Here is an 18511-nt window from a genome sequence, read left to right as displayed (position 1 = left end):
CTCTCTCTCTCTCTCTCTCTCTCTCTTTCTCCCTCCCTCCTCTCTCTCCATCGATCTATCTATTTCTCTCCCTCTTGCTCTCTCTCTCTCTCTCTCTCTCTATCTCTTTGTCTCTCTCTCTCCCCCTCTCTTTGTCTCTCTCTCGTTCCCTCTCACTCCCTCTCCAACTATCTCTCTATGTGTCTCTAAATAGTTTTTATATTTTTATGACATCTTATTCATTTTATAATGATTTGGAAATATATTTATGCCTTAATATTGTGTAACATCATGTGTCCCCATTCAATTTGATCTAACAGTGCCCAATTAAAAACTTCAGGAATGATTAGCTACGCAAATAATTCTAAAAGGTTGCAATTATGGCATCGCGAATTGTGATGCCGTAATGCTTTAATCAGTGATAAACATTTTTTTTGGTGCGTTTTATTTGCAAGGGTAATGTGAACCAATATAAAAAATATGGGATTTAAATGTGATTTATAGATCAAGTAAAAAAGGATGAAATTTTTGTTTTGAAAAGTGAAAAATCATGGTGGTACATGTGACACACACATGTACCTATGAAATTGATTAAAAAAGGAGATAGATACTCACATGGGACGTGTAAACGCGCCCTGCATCAGGAAATCATTTGGGAATATCCCCCTTTTTATGACGTGAATGCCACATGTCAGTGTGTCATTCATTAGAAAAAGGACGAATGAAAAGAATAATAAACTCAATATTTTTTATTTTTTTCTTCTCGTAGTGACATGTGGCATCCTCAGAGTGCGCAATTGCGGAAGACTAGTTGATCGTGCCAATTATTAAATGCATGGTGATTGGAAAGCTCAACCACGAATGAAAAATAAGGAATCGTCAGCCCCGATTGTGAGGAGAGAGAAAAAATAGATGGCTAGGATTGCTCCAGCTTCAATGCTTTATATGTGATGATCTAAAAGGTCAGTTGAGCTTAAATTTTGAGGGACGCTTTGTCTTAACCCCCTCTATACATCCATGATCCTCAAATCTATAAATATAAGCATGGATCCTTCTGAAAATATCCTTAAACTTGCTTCATACTCATGTGGGTTGATTCAAAGGTAGTGAGTTTATGAGATCCATCAATCTTGTTCTTGGTGTCGTGGGTATGTGGGAAGAGGCAACAGAGAAGAGGTGGAGCTTACCCACATTCACAAATTACCATAATCCTAGAAAAATGCAAGGATTTATTGCATGTATCCTTGTCTTACATTGTTTCTTCTCAAAATCATCATTAGCTTAGATCAATTTCACATTGCTTTTGTATACCTTCTAATCACTTCTTATCATCTTCCCATCACTGTTTTGTTGGTAGCTTACTCACCATTCACCTTATATGAATCACTTTTATATTAATCCATGTGTTCTTCTCATTATCATCAATTTATCCTTCATCTCTCTTGGCCTTATAAAATCTTAATAAGTCATGTCTAGTATAATCATCTTAATTATAGTACTAACTATCACTATCTCACCTTGCATTTTCTCATCACTCTACTCTGTATTTTATACGCAGCTCATCTCATGACACTAAACACTATTTTAAGAATATTAAATCCTTAATCAATATCCCCTGAGAAAACGATCCATACTCATCAGTAGCTAATTTACTTAACTAATTACATATTTATATTTTTATCGCTTAAACTCAAAAAAATACCAACGATAAATTAAAACCTTAAATTTGAGTTTATCAATGTGCCAGGCGTAGGGGACTGGTAGAATATTTAGCTTGCAATCTACTTTCATATACACATCTCATTTGAATGTTTAATAAAGTTCATATTCATTATTATTCATGTAATATATTTATCATGAAGTGCATGAATATATGAAATGATGAGTGAATTATGATGAGATCATACTACAATGTGTCTGATAACATGATAAATGAATGTGTATTTCCATGCATTTTAGATGTTTTGGTATTATTAATTTATAATTTATCATGTTATCACTTGAATTAACTAAATATTTATGCACTAGCTATAAATTCTAATTTTTGCACATTATGGTCATTTTTGACTAAACTCCTTGACTTCTTTGAAGTCAAGAAATTTTAGTACTGCTGAATGTTCTATAGTTTCATGTGTCCAGAAACTTCCAGGAATGAGAAAGATGTTAACTCTTAAAGAATTGGAGAATTTTTGGGAGCTTAGTGATTCTACAAAGGGACTTGAAAGGATCAAGTGGAGTTGTGGACCTTCAAAAGAGAAATCTGAGGAAGATGGGACACTACCTGACCTGCCCATTGGGATCTCAAAGTCCTTATAAATAAATAAGCTAAAGATTACAAGGGGAAGCTCTCAACCAATGGACAAAAAGAGGCTAAATGGCAAGAAAAGAGAATAGAAAATGTCCAAAGGGGTGTTTTAGTAATTCTCCTCATTTTGACCTTTCCTCTCTCTAGAATTGGTTATTTGCATCTCTGGACCTTCATCCATATCCCTAGTTCATTCCCTCATAATTCCATAAAAAAACCATCTTCATTTACACCTTAAAATTTCATCTCAATCTCCCTCTACCCCCTTCTTCACTTTCTCTCTCTATCTCTTCATTTTCTCTCTCTATCTTCTCACTTTGACCTTTTCTCTCTCTAAAACCATATTTTTTTCTCTCTAAAATCCATCCCTATCTCGACAATCCTCAAGCATTCCCCAGTTTGAATCCGAAAAAAACCGCATTTAAATATCACTTTATATCCTTTCAAAACTCAGATTCCCTCTCATAGCCACCACTGTGCGCGGTCGCGCAGTGCCGTGCGGCGCTTGTGCGGCAGGGACAGCCCTCTACGGGCTGGTCCATGCACGGGCAGCGCACGTGACCGCAGGGCACAAGGTAGTCCTGTGCACGACTTAACCAAATCAGCTAAGTCTTGACCATAATGGGTCAAGCCCAATAGGGCTGAGCCCATTTGGCGAAGTCTTGACTTAGCCAAATTGGGCTGAACTTTAGTGGGCTGACCCACTATGGCCAGCCCAATACGGGCCACACCAGGCCCGCCGGCCCATCCAGTATGCCACCGCGCCGCCGCTCCACTATCGCTCCGCCACCGCCTCCACCGCTCCACCATCGCCGCTGCCGCCACCTGTGCTAGGGATGGGAACAAAATTTTCGTTCGTTCGTGAAAATGCAAATGAACACAAACACGAACGGTCAAAATTGGACACGAACATGTTTGCAAACGATTCGCGAACAGGTGACATTCCCGAGGTACTGTTGTTTGCAGTATAAATTATTATTATTATACTCTTTGAGAGGAGAGAGAGAGAGAGAGAGAGAGAGAGAGAGAGAGAGAGAGAGAGAGAGAGAGAGAGAGAGAGAGAGAGAGAGAGAGAGAGAGAGAGAGGGAGGGAGAGAGAGAGAGAGAGAGAGAGAGTGAGAGAGGGGGAGAGAGCGAGAGAGAGAGAGAGAGAGAGAGAGAGAGAGAGAGAGAGAGAGAGAGGCAATCTCTCTCTCTCCCCACCTTACTCCCCCACCTCCTGTGTGTTGGGTTCTAGGGGCCTTGAGATGGATGAACAATACAAAACGATGCGCAGCGGAAGACTCTTTGTGAATCGAACGACATCAACAAAAAACATTAAAACGGCGTACCTTGCACGAATCTCATTCGTGATTTCTTCAATCCGAGAGCGAGACGTGTCGAGCTGCTCAAGTGTGCAGCCTCTAGACGTATCCACGCGGTCCTCGACGCGTTGGATCTCCTCCTTCTTGTTGACGAGCCCCGTTCTTTCTCCGTCGGCATCGTTATGTCTTCCTGATCACATCAGGGATGGAGAGGGGTTGTGGGGAGAGTGGAGAAGAAGGGAAGAGGCCCCTGAACAATTCTGGCCTGGGTGAATTTCGTTCAGGGCCTTCCCCTATTTATACTAAGTGGGTATTTTTCATAAAAACCCCCAAAACTTAAGTATATCTTCCAACGTCCAAAAGACCATTTGCGTGTGACCCTCTAGGCCCATGTATCAGTCTAGTTAAGGACTCCAGCGGCCCAATAACCTTTATTGGTCTTCCAAATTAATTAACTACATCATCATATAGATTAATTAATGTCGGATCGATTTAACCAAATCGATAGGTCGAGACTCCGACATGTGGGGTGCCAAGCTACACCTCGTGTCCTAGAAGATACAAAGGAGTGTGTATCGACTCACTCATGGAACCTGTTCGTCATTGGTTACCGTGTATGTATAATCCCTCATCCACTTGACGCTCCTTGGATGACTTAGGGTATGGTCAACTGTCAAACCCTAATCGGTCGTCCGAGTTAGTACCGATGCATTCGGAAATCAGCGGAGAACTCTTCTTCGATATTTCACTGCCTTGGCCAAGGACTTCATTGCATCGTCTTCCTTGAGCTGTCACCTCTTATACCGAGGGTGGACGATCCCATCTTGACCACTCAATCGCCTTCGTGTACTTCTTGATGCACCCGAACTAAGACCGTTTAGAATCCCATGATTAGAGACTCGTTGGCCATAGCCAAAGTACAACCGTCTGTCCACAAGACGTCTTTGGTGTCTCAGGTCTAAGGACCACTTACACAACCGTGACGTGAATCAACCTAATTGACAGTTCGGTATAATACCATTCAGGGATGCGTACGGATCAATTCAGTGAACTCTTTCCACTAAATAGCACCCACTATCTATCCTTAGTGTCGCCACACTAATGGCTACGGGACCGGCCATACTCATCATATGAGTGAGGCTAGATAGTGCTATTCTATCCGGATACTTTGATGTCCTTCTCGCGTATCCTTTGAATAGGAATGTTTAGAACACATGCTTAAAGACTAGTGATCTCCGTATTACGATCTCATCATAATTCACTAAGTCCGATCATGTATTCATGGACTTCATTATGAGCATCACATGTGCACTATAATGAATATGTTCTATTAATGAATATGGAACGAGATGTGGATTGTGTGATTGGCTTGCCGGCCACATATATTTCTATCACTGTGCCCCCCTTCCCTCTCGCCCCCCACCTCTCCGCTCCCTCCCTTCCTCCTCTCTCTCACTCACTAGCCCCGTTCCCTCTCCCATGCCCTCCTCTCTCTCTCCCTGCCCCACCTCTCTCTCTCTATCTCTCTCTCTCTCTCTATCTATCTATCTATCTCTCTCTCTCTCTTAAAATCATAGGAGATTATATAAACTACCTAAAGTTCCAGAAAAATTCCAGAAATTGTATTTTTCACTTTTTTATCATTTTCTTCATCCCAAGATTGAGAAAAAATTCTGAAATTAAATTTCTGCCTCTTTGTGGATTGACTGACCCCTTACTTGCCTTAGAGGAATTATAGAGTATTTAAGTGAAAATTTTCATAAATATTGTTGGTTAAGTCTGAATCAAAAAAATGATATGAAACCCCTAAATTTGTACTTATCAGTATCCTTATCTTTGAAAATATCTTAAGTATTCCTATTCATGATTATCCATTAGCTCCTATTTTCCATTATCCCACTTTGATTTGAAATGCCAATCATTGGCTTCCAACAGCAATTGACTGCAATCCAAAGCAATCAGATTGTAGAATGTATCAAAGCCTAGAAAAAACTTAAAAATGAAAATAAATATCAAATTTGATGTGGAACCTTCATTGAGAGAGTATGATTTTCTAGATTAAGATAAAATTTTCTATAGTTTTCTCATTTATTTCATATTTATAGTTGTTACAACATAATTTTATTAAGGATTGTTTTTCATTTTTTCAGTGATTTTGGACTTACTTGATCACACATGTCAGATTTTTAGTGGACTTCCTTCTATTAATTTAACATTGAAATCTAAAAAGAAATTAAAGAGATAAATAATAGATAAAAGACTAACCCAGAGTTCCATCACACTAAGGGGATGCTGGAGGGAAGAGAAGGCAAGGAAGCTCAATAAAGTAAAATAAGACAAACATCTAGGGGGATCTGGAAAGGGGACAAGGCAAGGAAGCTCATGTAGTCACCTAAGGCAAGCACCTAGGAGTCGCCCCACAAAGGAAGAAAGAGTGACAGTCCCACATCCAGACATTTTATGTTTTGAAATTTCATCTACCATTTATATTTATAAATTAAAAGCACTTTATTTATACCAGTACTAAACCAAGTTACACTTCAGTTTTGGTGAATGTCAGTATAATACATGGTGTCACCATAAAGAAAGTGAAAAGACAGGAAAAAGGTAACTCAAAGGAAACATACTCATTTTTTTTTTCTGGAAGATCAATGTCAACTTCTACCATTGAATCCTTAAATTCTGGGTTTTCATGGATGCCCATAATTTTAAAGTAGACCGTTAAAGAGTCCACAATCCATAATATTTGGGGAAATTTTATTCCAAAACAAATTAGTAAAATTTATTCTTCATTTAAATCTTCTACTCATTAGCTCTAAATAGAACGGTGGATATTTTACAGAACCTCCTCAACGAATGTCAATTTTATACCAATTTTCACAAGGCCCATGTTGAAATTCAAGATTTGAATCAAATTTTAACAGCCAGCAGATTAAAAACTAATTTTTTTATTTTTATTGTTGAAATTTGAAATCTTAATGAATGTCATAGATTCTCAAGTGATCACTCTTGTCTGTACAAAATCATTACATTGTAAAAGTATATACTCAGATGATGTATTTAAGGTCATACATTTAGAGGAAGTTAATGAAATAAAGTTATTTAATGATTCCATGATTACAGTTCTTTTTGTGAAATCTTCTTGAACTATTTATAAATTTAATAAAATATAATACAAATCAATTGTTATCTTAGTTATTCTATTGAAAGTAACCCAATATGATATTATATTTTCTAAAGAATATTATAAACTTTTTTGAGAAGCTAGAAGTAAATGAAAGAATAAACCTGAAATTTTAGTTTATTATATTTCATCACAGTCTCTCTGTTCCATCCAATCCTAAGAAAAAGACTTGATCAAACTTTGATGCCCCATCTATGAGGCAGTTTGATGGGAACCATCTAGCTCTAAAGACCAGTCTCAACCAGCTTGAGGAGCCAGGCTGAGGTGAAAGATCCGGCCTTCAAGTATTCGGCCTAGTCAACGGGTCCCTGGAGGTTGGTGTTATCTTCACTTGTGCTTTTATGGATTCTTTTGTTTTGAAAGTCGTGTATGTGGGCCTATGTGTTTGTATGTTTGGGTCTATGTGTGTTCGCCCTCTGTGTTTATGTGTGTGTCAGCCTCTCCTTTCTAGAGGGGCCCGAAGGACCCTATGTGTTGGGTCTCAGTGTGAGCCGCCCTCTTCTTGGGGCCCATTGGACCCTACGTGTGGGCTTCTACCTTTGTTTCTAGAGGGGGGGGGGAGAGGGGGTACCCCTTGTTAATCAAGAGAGTGATAGAAAAAGCAAGAATTTTTGTGTTTTATTTTTATTATTTGAAGTCAGTTATTTAAGGCTTCACACTGAGAGTTTGGGCCTTCCCTTGTGAAACCTTAACCTGTCTGCTACCATTGCTGCATACTTTGTTGCCGCCACTTTCGTCATCCCTGCCACGTGCCATTGTCGCGCTGCCTCCCCTGTGCTGCTCGAACTGCCTATGCCATCGCAGTATTGCTCGTGTGCCTCTCGCCGCTGTGGCACACCCTCGCCATGTGCCATCGGCCGCCGCAGCCCGTGCTCCACCCACCATCGCGATTCCACCCTGCACTGCTTTTCACCATAGTGTCACCTTCCTTTGTCGCACCGTCGGATGCCATCTCACGTTCCCACGCCGCTGGATACCTCCTCACCTCCCCGTGCTGTTGGACATCATCCCATCCACTCCGCAACACCGCCACCACCCCAATGTCGCGAGCATTGCCACGCCGCCATGCCACCCACACCCTTGCGCCACCGCCACCGCATCGCTCGTGCTGCGGTGCTGCACTACTGCCACAGCTCACCATGATCGTACGCCACCCTCAACATTGCTGTGCATCATCCTCATGCTCGGTCCATGGCACTTGTATCACTCCCTGCGCCGACCCTAGATTCGTCGCCCCTGCCGTTGCTGCCCATGCCACCCCCCTCATCCCCGCTGTCTCCGGATGCGGCCATAACTGCCGCCTCAATGCCGTTGGCATCACCACCTTATCCGTCGTCTGTGCTACTGTACAAACCATTGGTCATACCACTGCCGACACTGTCACCTGCGCAATCGCTTGCGCCAACTCCTGTGTCGTCGCCCCCACTGTTGCCCGTGCCAGTCACCACGCATTCGCCCGCACTGCCACCCGAGGCCGAAACCCACGTCGATGCCCGTGCCATCGCCACTTGCTTCGCTCGCACTGCCTGCGCCTCCGCCGCATGATGTCCTCACCAATGCCGCTCGTCGCTCTGACTGCCACCCACGTCACCGATAGGTCACATGCTGATTCTTGTTGTCACCATCACGGCCGACCCGATCACATCAATTCTCATACGATCACACATCTCCCTATTTGACCATTCATTATTTCTCTCAGTGTGTATCGATCCGTCTCCTCCGCTGTGGTTAGGGTAGATATAGATAGCAGTCTCACTCTGAGGGCTAGGATTTCTATATGTACATCCCTAGTTGGACACGTCGAGGGTGCACACAGTAGCTGCAGTAGTCGTGCTTGCACCGTCATCCTTCAACTTGACAATCGGGTGATCGATAGCCTAATGGCATTCCAAGGCCTATTTTACCGTAATTTAGTGGCCGCCGATATCTTTTCAACTCCGGGTTTTTACTTCTCATTGATTTTATCATCGGATTGGCAACAACATCCACTCGCATTTCACCTGTCTAATTGACGCCAAAATGGTCGTCGATCCTGACCCGTCGTTCAGCATCACATTTTAGCTTCAAGAGGAGATACACTCATTAAGTAATCTATAACTGATTTCAAAATTTTTATGAGGATATCATCTCAATTTTGATTCTAAACTTTCAAATATATCTCTGAGCGCTAACAGAGATGGAATCGAATCAGAATCATTTCAATTTGTTTGATAATCACATAAAACATGCTAGTTTCAATGGTCATTTCATATATTTTACATTTTTAGTTCCATTAAAATGATCTTAAATGCACATCGTTGAGCTTAAAATAATTTCCCCTTATTTTATGGTATTATAAAAAATTGAAAATACTAATTTCATGAAGAAAATAATTTTATATATCAGATTATAGATTCCTGAATTATTCAAATATTTATGGATTTTCAAATAGATTTTATTTTTATTTTTAATGCTTCATCAGCTATCACAATCTGATTGGTTTGGAGTGACCAATGATCAGAGCTGGCCTATCACTGTCTAAATCAAATGATTGGCAGCCAATTATTAGCAGCAGCTAATGATTATTTCATGTCATTCAACGTATTGATTTATCAATAATTTTTACATTTAAGGGCACAAAGCCAAAATACCAAAATAATATTTTTTCGTAATAAATGCCGACTATTGTAAGTGAGAGATGGAGAATGGAAAAAATTTCAAGCTTAATTTTCAATTAAAAGGTTTATTGCGACGGTAAACATGGCATCACATGATCTGATGAAAGAAAAACGTGCATTTAAGGCACCAAGGTGTCTTATTCTATTGACACTATTTGGGTAGCAGAGGTGAGATCTGATTCACAGAAGCATTTAAAGCACAAAAATTCCATACAAATGTTTGACTCTTTACATCAAAATCAAGGTCACATCTCAAGGCTTAATAGAAATTGTAGTTAAATGTATATTTCAACATAAAATTTTAATGAAAAGGATTCTGAGCCATGCTGGCCATCCATGATGATCAGGAAAAAAATAACGGCCTAGATTGCTACAGTTTCAAATGCAATATCTAATGATTAAGATAGTGTTTTGGGCTAAAGTTTTAAGTTTATGTCCATCTTTATGATAGGCACAAGAAATTGATCAAAATATTTAGAAGTAAATGAAGGTTTAGTTTCATGTAACAAAATTAATGAAGATCAAGATGGAGAATAATAACATCACTTCTTACTAAATCAGTTAGGACACGCTCCTCAAATTTGTTTCAGGTTAGAAATCTCCTACATGGTAATCAGGCCATTTTTAGCCCCTCTTTCCCACCTAGAGGACTTATTGAATCTTGCAATTCACAGCCTGGTGCTCTGTCTGGTTATGTACGCATTCTTGATTATAGGTCATTATAGATCTAGTCGAAAGGAGAGGCAAAGGGAGGTTTAGAAATTAGTACCTTTACTTATTAATCTTTGACAAAGTGAAGCTATTGAATTCACCTATATCAGATCAATTTGGAATTGTTTTTACTTTTATGTAGCATTAATGATATTGACTTTATTAAAGAAAATTTTAAGTTGGTATTTTGAAACTGCTCCCAGCTGAAAGGTGAAATGAGAATACTGAAGATCTAGGAGTGTGAGCAGTACGAGCTTAAAGTTTCCTACATGGAATAACAGAGGGCAAAGATGCTAAAACTCACCCCTATCTATCACGATAGATGTTTTTCCATTAAAAGATTATGGTTCTGGGATATCTAACCATATAATCCCCTCTCTCATGGATTTGAATACACTTTAATTGTTGTTGACTGTGTTTCTAGATTGGTTAAAGTCATAGCCTATGGAACCCATGATTTTATTGAAAATTATTTTTTACCATATTTGGTTGTACTAAAACTATCATTAGTTATGATGGTTCTCATTTTACTAACCTTAAATTTATAACCCTTTTTTGGAGATTTGGTATTCAGTATAGAGTCACCAGGCCCTTCTGCCCACAAACCAATGGGCTGGTCGAGCTATGCAATAGGGAGATCAAGAATATTCCCTTAGGTATGTCTCCTTTTAGACTAATCCTTGGTAAATCATATCATCTTCTTCTGGGAGTTGGAACACAAAACCTATTGGGCTATAAAGAATATAAAACTTTCATTAGATGATGGAGTGAAAAGTAGAATGCTTCAACTCCATGACTTAAATTTAAATTCAAATTCAATTAAATTAAAATTCAAATTCAAATTGAAGCTTACAGAAAGGTTCTATAAGCCATAATGAAGGTCTTCCATAAAAAATCTGAGAACTAATTTTTTTGAATAAAAAGTATTGTTTATTTAATTCAAGGCCAACGCAACAATTAGAACGAGGGCATGATGCATGGAGAATATAAAGTATCCCTTCGCATTCCAATTCTTTTATTTTTGAGTTTACTCGTTTTCTTATGCAATGAGGTGTATAAATGAAATGGAAGGGGGAATTTTTCTGTAGGATACCATAATTTTGAAACTTCATACATCAAGTTTAAGTTGGGGGTAAAAAAAATTATGAAGTTGAATAATATTATAAAACCCACCTTTGGAAGTCCATTTACCTTTTGAACGTAGGATTATGTATATGTAAGTTAGGTTCCTAGGTCCGATTGTGGACATCATAGTATATTTGTTTATTAATACTGGAAATATGTATCAATCTATGATAAGGCGCACTGTTTCAACGACTCATATGCTTAAAAATGATGATAAATGACATGAAAATGCATGTCATCACTATTCCCTCTCATTTGGTGATGAGGAAGGGAGCCACAGGAGTGGATCTGGGGGAAAATCTCTGGACCTAAAAATACTTGGAGATGCTTGTTTTCAATACAGATAACTTTCATTTTTTTATGATGATTTCGTTGCTCAAAACTTTGTTTGAAATGAATCACAACTAACACTTGAATTTGCGCCGGCATATTCATTGTACGCATTGATTGACTTTCACAAAGGATGACGTACACATTTTCCACACTAAAAAGCATTGGAACGCTAGTTATTAACGCTGACGATAATTATATGTTTTTAATGGATTTATTTTAAAAGAACTAATGACCTATGATTTGTGCACTTACCAGTATATAACTATTTGAACTATAAGTACTTTATTACGGAATCTTCGGCTCAAATGTTTTTTAGTGTATACATACATATATATGTATGTATCCATTTTTAAAACTATTATATTGTTTAATATTCTGGCTGAAGACAATTAACAATAGCTATATGAACTATACGTAAGCTGGATATTATCTTGCTAATTTAAAGAACAGTGATCAATCTTCCTGAGTCTGTAAAATAATAGCCATCTCGTCTGGGCCCAATTATGAGTCAGGGCGAATACAAAGGAACCGCGTACCACCTTAGTCTAAATCCAGCTTCTGGCCAGCTTCCGTGTGCGGTCCCCGGAGGAGACTTTCGTCTAAACGGCCCTTACCATGTATGCAATCAAGCAATGTCACGGTACATCCACGCTGCGGACTTTCTCCAATGACGCGGACTTCTTCGAACGGGCCTGTCGGCCGCCTTTTGCGGCCATGCCCACAGGAAATGAAGGCACGGTCTTGCTACGGTCATCTCTCGTCGTCTTTTATTAATACGCGTCATGTTGAAACGAAACGAAATCACGAGAAGAGTAGCAACCAGTCGCCTACAGAGGAAGAGTAGCAAAGAGGGTGAAGGAGAAGAGCAAAGAAGAGCGAAGATGAGCGTGGAACTGGTCGACGGCGCCACCATCCGCGACTTTGTGGAGGACGAGACCTCTTTCAACGGCTCCGTCGAAGGCCGGTTCGCCGCCCTCGACGTCAACCGCGACGGCGTCCTCAGCTACGGAGAGATGGTTCAAGAGCTCGCCAGCCTCCGCCTTCTCGAGACCCACTTCGGCCTCGACGAGGAGGAGACAGAAGCGGAGGAGGAGCTCCGACGGCTGCACGGGTCGGTGTTCGCCAAGTTTGATCGCGACGGCAGCGGCGCGGTGGATTTGGAAGAGTACCGAGCGGAGACGAGGGAGATGCTGCTGGCCGTGGCCAGGGGATTAGGGTTTCTTCCCGTGCAGATGGTGCTGGAGAAGGGCAGCTTGCTCAAGATGGCCGCTGACAGAGAGTCCTCCAAGCTTTTGACTGCGTGAGCGGATTATCTTTGATGATTTAGTAGCCCCCGCATTATACGTTGATAATTTGTTATTCCCATCTCTAACCTCGGACGGTATACAGTTAGCTAGTATTTTTTCCATTCATTTGTCTTCTCTCTCCTTTCTCTCTGTGATGCCGAGTTGAATTATTTTATCTTTACGAGAATATATTTGAGCCTGTTGTCCCCTCAGTCTTCTCCGCTACCCTAGTCTGGCTTTCGGGTTCGCGAATAAACACGTCGGTTGTTCAGCTATGCTCTGAAGCTTTCTCTTTCACCGTGCTTGGGCAAGATTGGCCTCCTCTGTCTTATCCGTGTCTCACAGAGACTGCGGGATGGTCCGGAGGAGGATGTCCTTAGCAAGACTAACTCTTTATTGCTCAAGAAGATCTGATGGAGACGATGGGAACCAATGGCTTCAAACGCAAGACATGGATTTTACCGATGAACCTTCAATATTCTTGGCGACTTCTTCACGTCCAACCTTCGTTTCAAACCAAGAGAATCAGAATGCGTATTGATCTCTGACTTCAAACTTCAACAGATGGAGTGATTCTTAGCAAACACCCATGTCCTACTGTAGATATTGATGTCAACAAAAGCTCTTTAGGAAAGTTTCAATAAGATTTTGATTCATAATTAAATTAGATCCAAAGATATGAAGTGTTGGCGCAGTCGCAGTTCCTTATCCCTCAATCGATGACTTTATTTGACGGTCGCAATCCCTTTCTTTTCTCTGTCCACGTAGCTATGTGCTGTTGGTAAGGTATGTTATGCTTTCAAATCTAATTACAATCTTATACTTGCAAGTTCACTCTGATTTTTCTGAAACTTTTGAGGTACACAGAGAAGAATAATCAAAATAAGTTGCAAAATGCAGACGCTTGGAATGAGAAAAACGAGATGATCGGAAATGATTAAAATAACAACTTGTCTTGCCGGATTTTCTGCACGGATTAGTTATCAGATCAACGCGTCAGTCAGACATAACAGGTTCATCTAATTCCCTGCGATGGAGCTGAAGATAAAAGAAGTGTCAAACATTAAAGAAAGGCATTCGTTGAATTTTACCACGTCAGCACCGTATCATTTAAAAACTCATTTGATGTTATTTAAAATAACATATTCGTAACTATATTCCTGAGACAGTAACACATGACACTTTGGGTCGTGAGGCTATTACACGCAAAGCATTAAGCCATAGGAAATCCTCCAAATATATAAGTCAGCTAGTGCCATTCCCATTGAGAAAAAAAATCTGCGGAAGGTCAAAATTTGCAGAAAAATCAGAGGATCCACTTGAAAGTATAAGATTCTAATTATATTTGAAAGTATAACCTACCTCAAGGACTGCTGGTGATACATTCAAAATGCCTGGATTAGTGCCTTTGTGAATATACAAAGTTAGGCTTAACAGTCTGATCATATTGGTAAAATCTTAGTCAACAAACTCTGACAAATTCAACCCATTTTTAAACATGGTTCTATGTCCATAACATCTTAAGACATAAAATATTATAGAAACAAATCATGTTTGAATTAAATGGTATGAGTTACTTCTTTAAATTGGCATCACTAAAAAATAGTTAACTTTTGAGCGCGATCTTAATGGGCCAAAAATCCATGTTTCGACCTGAATTTTTTTAATATCTAGCTTAGTTGTGTCCGGGTAAAAGGTTTTAGTCAATCAGGATTGTTTCGACCTCATATTTGATTTTAATTTAAATCAAATATCTTCTGGAAAGAAAAATGATGGGACAAATATATTTCTTGACAAACAATTATAAGAAGTTCTACGTATACAGTATTACTAATGAATTCTTTGAGTTCTCGTTCGATGAGATAGAATTTATTTATGTCATTTCATTAGGTTTATATAGAATATTTGTCTGTTCATTGAATCCATATGAATCACACGATTTTCTACTTGGTCACAGTTTTTCCGCTTGATACAAAAATTTTCTATTATTTTTAATGGAGATTATGGGATTTTAGGCATTACAAATGGGGAACAGTTGCTGGGACGATCTATATGAAACTTGGTGCCTTGCCGAATGATCAATTATCTACAACTTTTTTGACTTAGGTGATGTGACATGCTTCGCGAGGACTAAAATAAATCCAGCACAAGTTTTAGATAAATTATTTTCCTTTCTCATACCCAAAATTTCCTCTCCACTATCATAAGCTAATTCTTGACAAACAAATTGAGAACTTCTATTTGTGAATTGTAAAAGATTTTGATTACTAATTTGTGAATAGAAACATACATACCTCCTTGAGTTTCCATATAGTCACGGTACGGAAAAATCCAAGGCAGCCAGAAGATCTCATCAAAATGAGAGTGGGCCTCTTGGTCTTCAATGACATTTATTTTATTGAGTGTTCTGATTCACATATTAACCAAATTCATTACTGCATTCTATTTTAAATTTATGAACCTTAAACTTTCATGATGATCTGTAGGAAAGAATTAAGAGAAACTCAAGAATGTAATGAGAATAAAGAGAAGTATAATTACTAATTACACATTAATGATTTTATCACTTATAAACTTGATTATGAATTCTAAAAAAGTGTAGAAACAGAAAAGTAAATATAATGAAATAAAATAAAGTTGAATACTTGGAAAACGTATATATGTAATATGTATCTTAAGAGTACTTTGAAAATATTAAATTTCAAAACCTCTCTATGATAATACTCATATTTAGCCACAAGTATTATTTCTGAAATAAAATCCTTACAATTGTACAAATATAATATTATGTTTGTCATTAAACAAGAAGGCCAACACTGGCTTTGACTCTCTTCTTGTGGATATTCTCTATGTTCCAAAACATAAGGCTGAGTGCATCAGTATAAATGCATAAGTACATGTTTTGATTCATCTTAAAACTGGATTTCAAGGAAACACGTTTGAGTGCATGTTCAACAGCAAAAATCATTGATTAAGGCTTTGATATTATAATGAAATTAGATACACATATCTAATATGGTCAGTCCCGAATCAGTCTGGCATCATTTTTTTAGTTCAATGACATAGCCAATGCACATATGTACATTTAAATTAATAACTTATTTGATAGAGACAAAAGACATAATATAATCTAATCCTTCGGTTTGAATTATTTCCAAATATTTAGGAATTTTCTCAGTCAAAATGATGGAATATTTGGAGCAATGGATTGTATGTAATCCTCATTAAAACTATATGCCTTTATGTCATGTATGAAATGATTTTCCCTATTGCTTAAGTTCGAAATTGATGGTGCCAGCAAGGAGATCATGAAACCTGATACATTCACTGGTGGATAAAGAAGACAATGTTGTTTATGACAAAGTTGGTTATGAAAATTGATAATAAAAAATTAATGTACATATTTTCTAGTATCACAGATTTTATAATAAAAAATAATTTTTTTAGCCATATAATGATCATATACTCATGATATCAAGGATGAAAGCGAATAATAATATTTTGTATAAAAATATTACTGATTTTCATATGAGTTTATATTCAAACAGAATTATATGTCATCGTATTTGTAAAGAAATTATTTCAAAAGTCGGCGTATATCCTTGTAATTATTTACCGATTTCATGGTTTTAAATTCTATTTATTTAAATTTATTCTTCTCAACCAGGTATAGATTATTTTTTAAAAACATATTAATATTAGTTAAATTTTAAGTTAAAACAAATAAGATAGGGATGAATAAGCAACTATATGACAAATTTTAAGTCTAGATAAGCGATTGGTAGCTTGAATTTTTAGTAGGTCATGATTCTGAGTCAGTTGAGGAGTTTGTATTAGCCTCCATTCACACCCACACGTCCTGATGGATGTGACGATAGAGCTTGAACGACAAGTGCAGGAATGGCTGTCTCATACTCTTTTTCAAGAATCTTCAAATACTGTTGTGTAAAAAGTTCCCATGAGATTTCACACGCTCATGAATATATTCTAGGTTACTCAAAATTATATTTATGAGAGGACAGAATTCAGGAGATAGATAAAAAGGGGGTAGAACACTCTAGAAGGGTTGGGATGGTTTGGGAGTCTTAGAGAAGACCAGGATAAATAAGAAGACATGGAATGGAGAGGAAGAGATGACTTTTTGTTGTGTTTGGCATGGAATCAGTAACCAATTACTAATCGGTCCTTCTTGTTAGTAATAATGTGTTAGAAAATCATCGGAGAACTCTTCTCCAATATTACACTACATTTGCCAAGGACTTCATCACATCATATTCCTTAAGTTGCCTCCCCTTACACAGAGGGGAAATATTATGAGGATGATAACAAGTCATAGGAACATTGGTAGGCACAAATTCCTAGGTCAAAAGTCTAGTTGTAAGTAGAGTGACAAGCAAGAATCCTGAGGCCAAACAACACGACGTGAGAAACATAGCTCCCAACACCATGTGTAATTCTGGGTCATTTCAGATCTAAAATGAGGGCTACACAAATCCAGTGCAATGCAAAACCCTTGATCAGCACGGATCAGGAGCAAAATCACTCTCATGATCTAAAATGTTTTCTCAACAAAATTCATATTGAAATGCATTCAGATTAATTCCATGCATTATTTGAGGCACGTAGACAGTATGTTCTGAGCATGGAAGTTCACACAAAAGTAGCACTCTTTTAAAATCTTATTTCTAAAATGTATCCTCAAAAAATAAATAGAATATTTCACCTTCTACCTTGGATTATCCACTGAACTTTCAATCTTCCTCTTGATCCATTTTTAAGTTATGATTCATACCTTCACATTTTTAATATAATTCACTTCAGCTTCACATATTTTATCTGTATTATTTGGTTTTTTACATAGGCAGTTTGGATTCTTTTGATGATTAGTTGTTTGTTTTGAAAGGAATAATTTATGAATTGCATGATGCAGTAATCAACCAAAACTTATGCATATTTCACTTTTATGAAAAACTGGCTTACTTTGTGAAATGACGAAAGAATAAATTAGCCTCTTAGTTTAACTAGATATTAAAGCACCATACTCAAAAATGTATGATGAAATGTCTAAGAAATCACGTCTATAGGCACAATATACTGCGTGATCACAACTATTTTGGTACATCTATTATTAAGCTTAATAATAAATTGAGTGCTTAATGAAGAAAATAACTGAAGAAAAAAGTTGAGTGGCCTCATGGAATAGGAACAGAAGTTGACCCAATCGACTCAAGGAATTTTTTTTTGAATAACTCAAGAAGTTTAAAAGCCACATGGATAGGAAGAGCAAGGACCTCCAAATTGTATGGCACCAAAAATGTGAGGATCAGAACTAGCGGCATGTGGATTAAAGCTTTAATAGATTACACTGAAATATCAAATTACATTTGCAACACTAAAAGTCAATTTGTGTATGGAGAGTTTTTATTGAGGTTTGTTGACTTATTCGAAGACTCAAATACTCATGGAGCATATATAGACGTCAATGCATATGTGAATATGATTATACTGGATGATTAATATTATGTGTTTTAGTTGTGATTCATATCATGATGACACAGAGAGGTAGTTGAATAAACTTATGAAGTTGCCAGTTGTAATTACAAAATACTTTATTTTCCTTTTATGAT

At 38.0% G+C, this 18511-nt stretch overlaps 1 protein-coding gene across 1 annotated transcript; it reads left to right on the top strand.

The window, feature by feature from the left end:
- The first annotated feature begins 12388 nt into the window (after nucleotides 1-12388).
- Nucleotides 12389-13083, top strand: LOC144712952 (uncharacterized). The gene has a single exon (XM_078587385.1). The coding sequence runs from the start codon at nucleotides 12480-12482 to the stop codon at nucleotides 12900-12902; it is 423 nt and encodes a 140-aa protein (XP_078443511.1). The 5' UTR covers nucleotides 12389-12479; the 3' UTR covers nucleotides 12903-13083.
- The last annotated feature ends 5428 nt before the right edge of the window (nucleotides 13084-18511 follow it).

This window comes from Wolffia australiana, chromosome 15, assembly GCF_029677425.1.
Source record: "Wolffia australiana isolate 7733 chromosome 15, ASM2967742v1".
Classification (NCBI taxonomy): Eukaryota; Viridiplantae; Streptophyta; class Magnoliopsida; order Alismatales; family Araceae; genus Wolffia; species Wolffia australiana.
The sequence above is the reverse complement of the archived record's forward strand: the minus strand, read 5'-3'. Positions and strand labels throughout refer to the sequence as shown.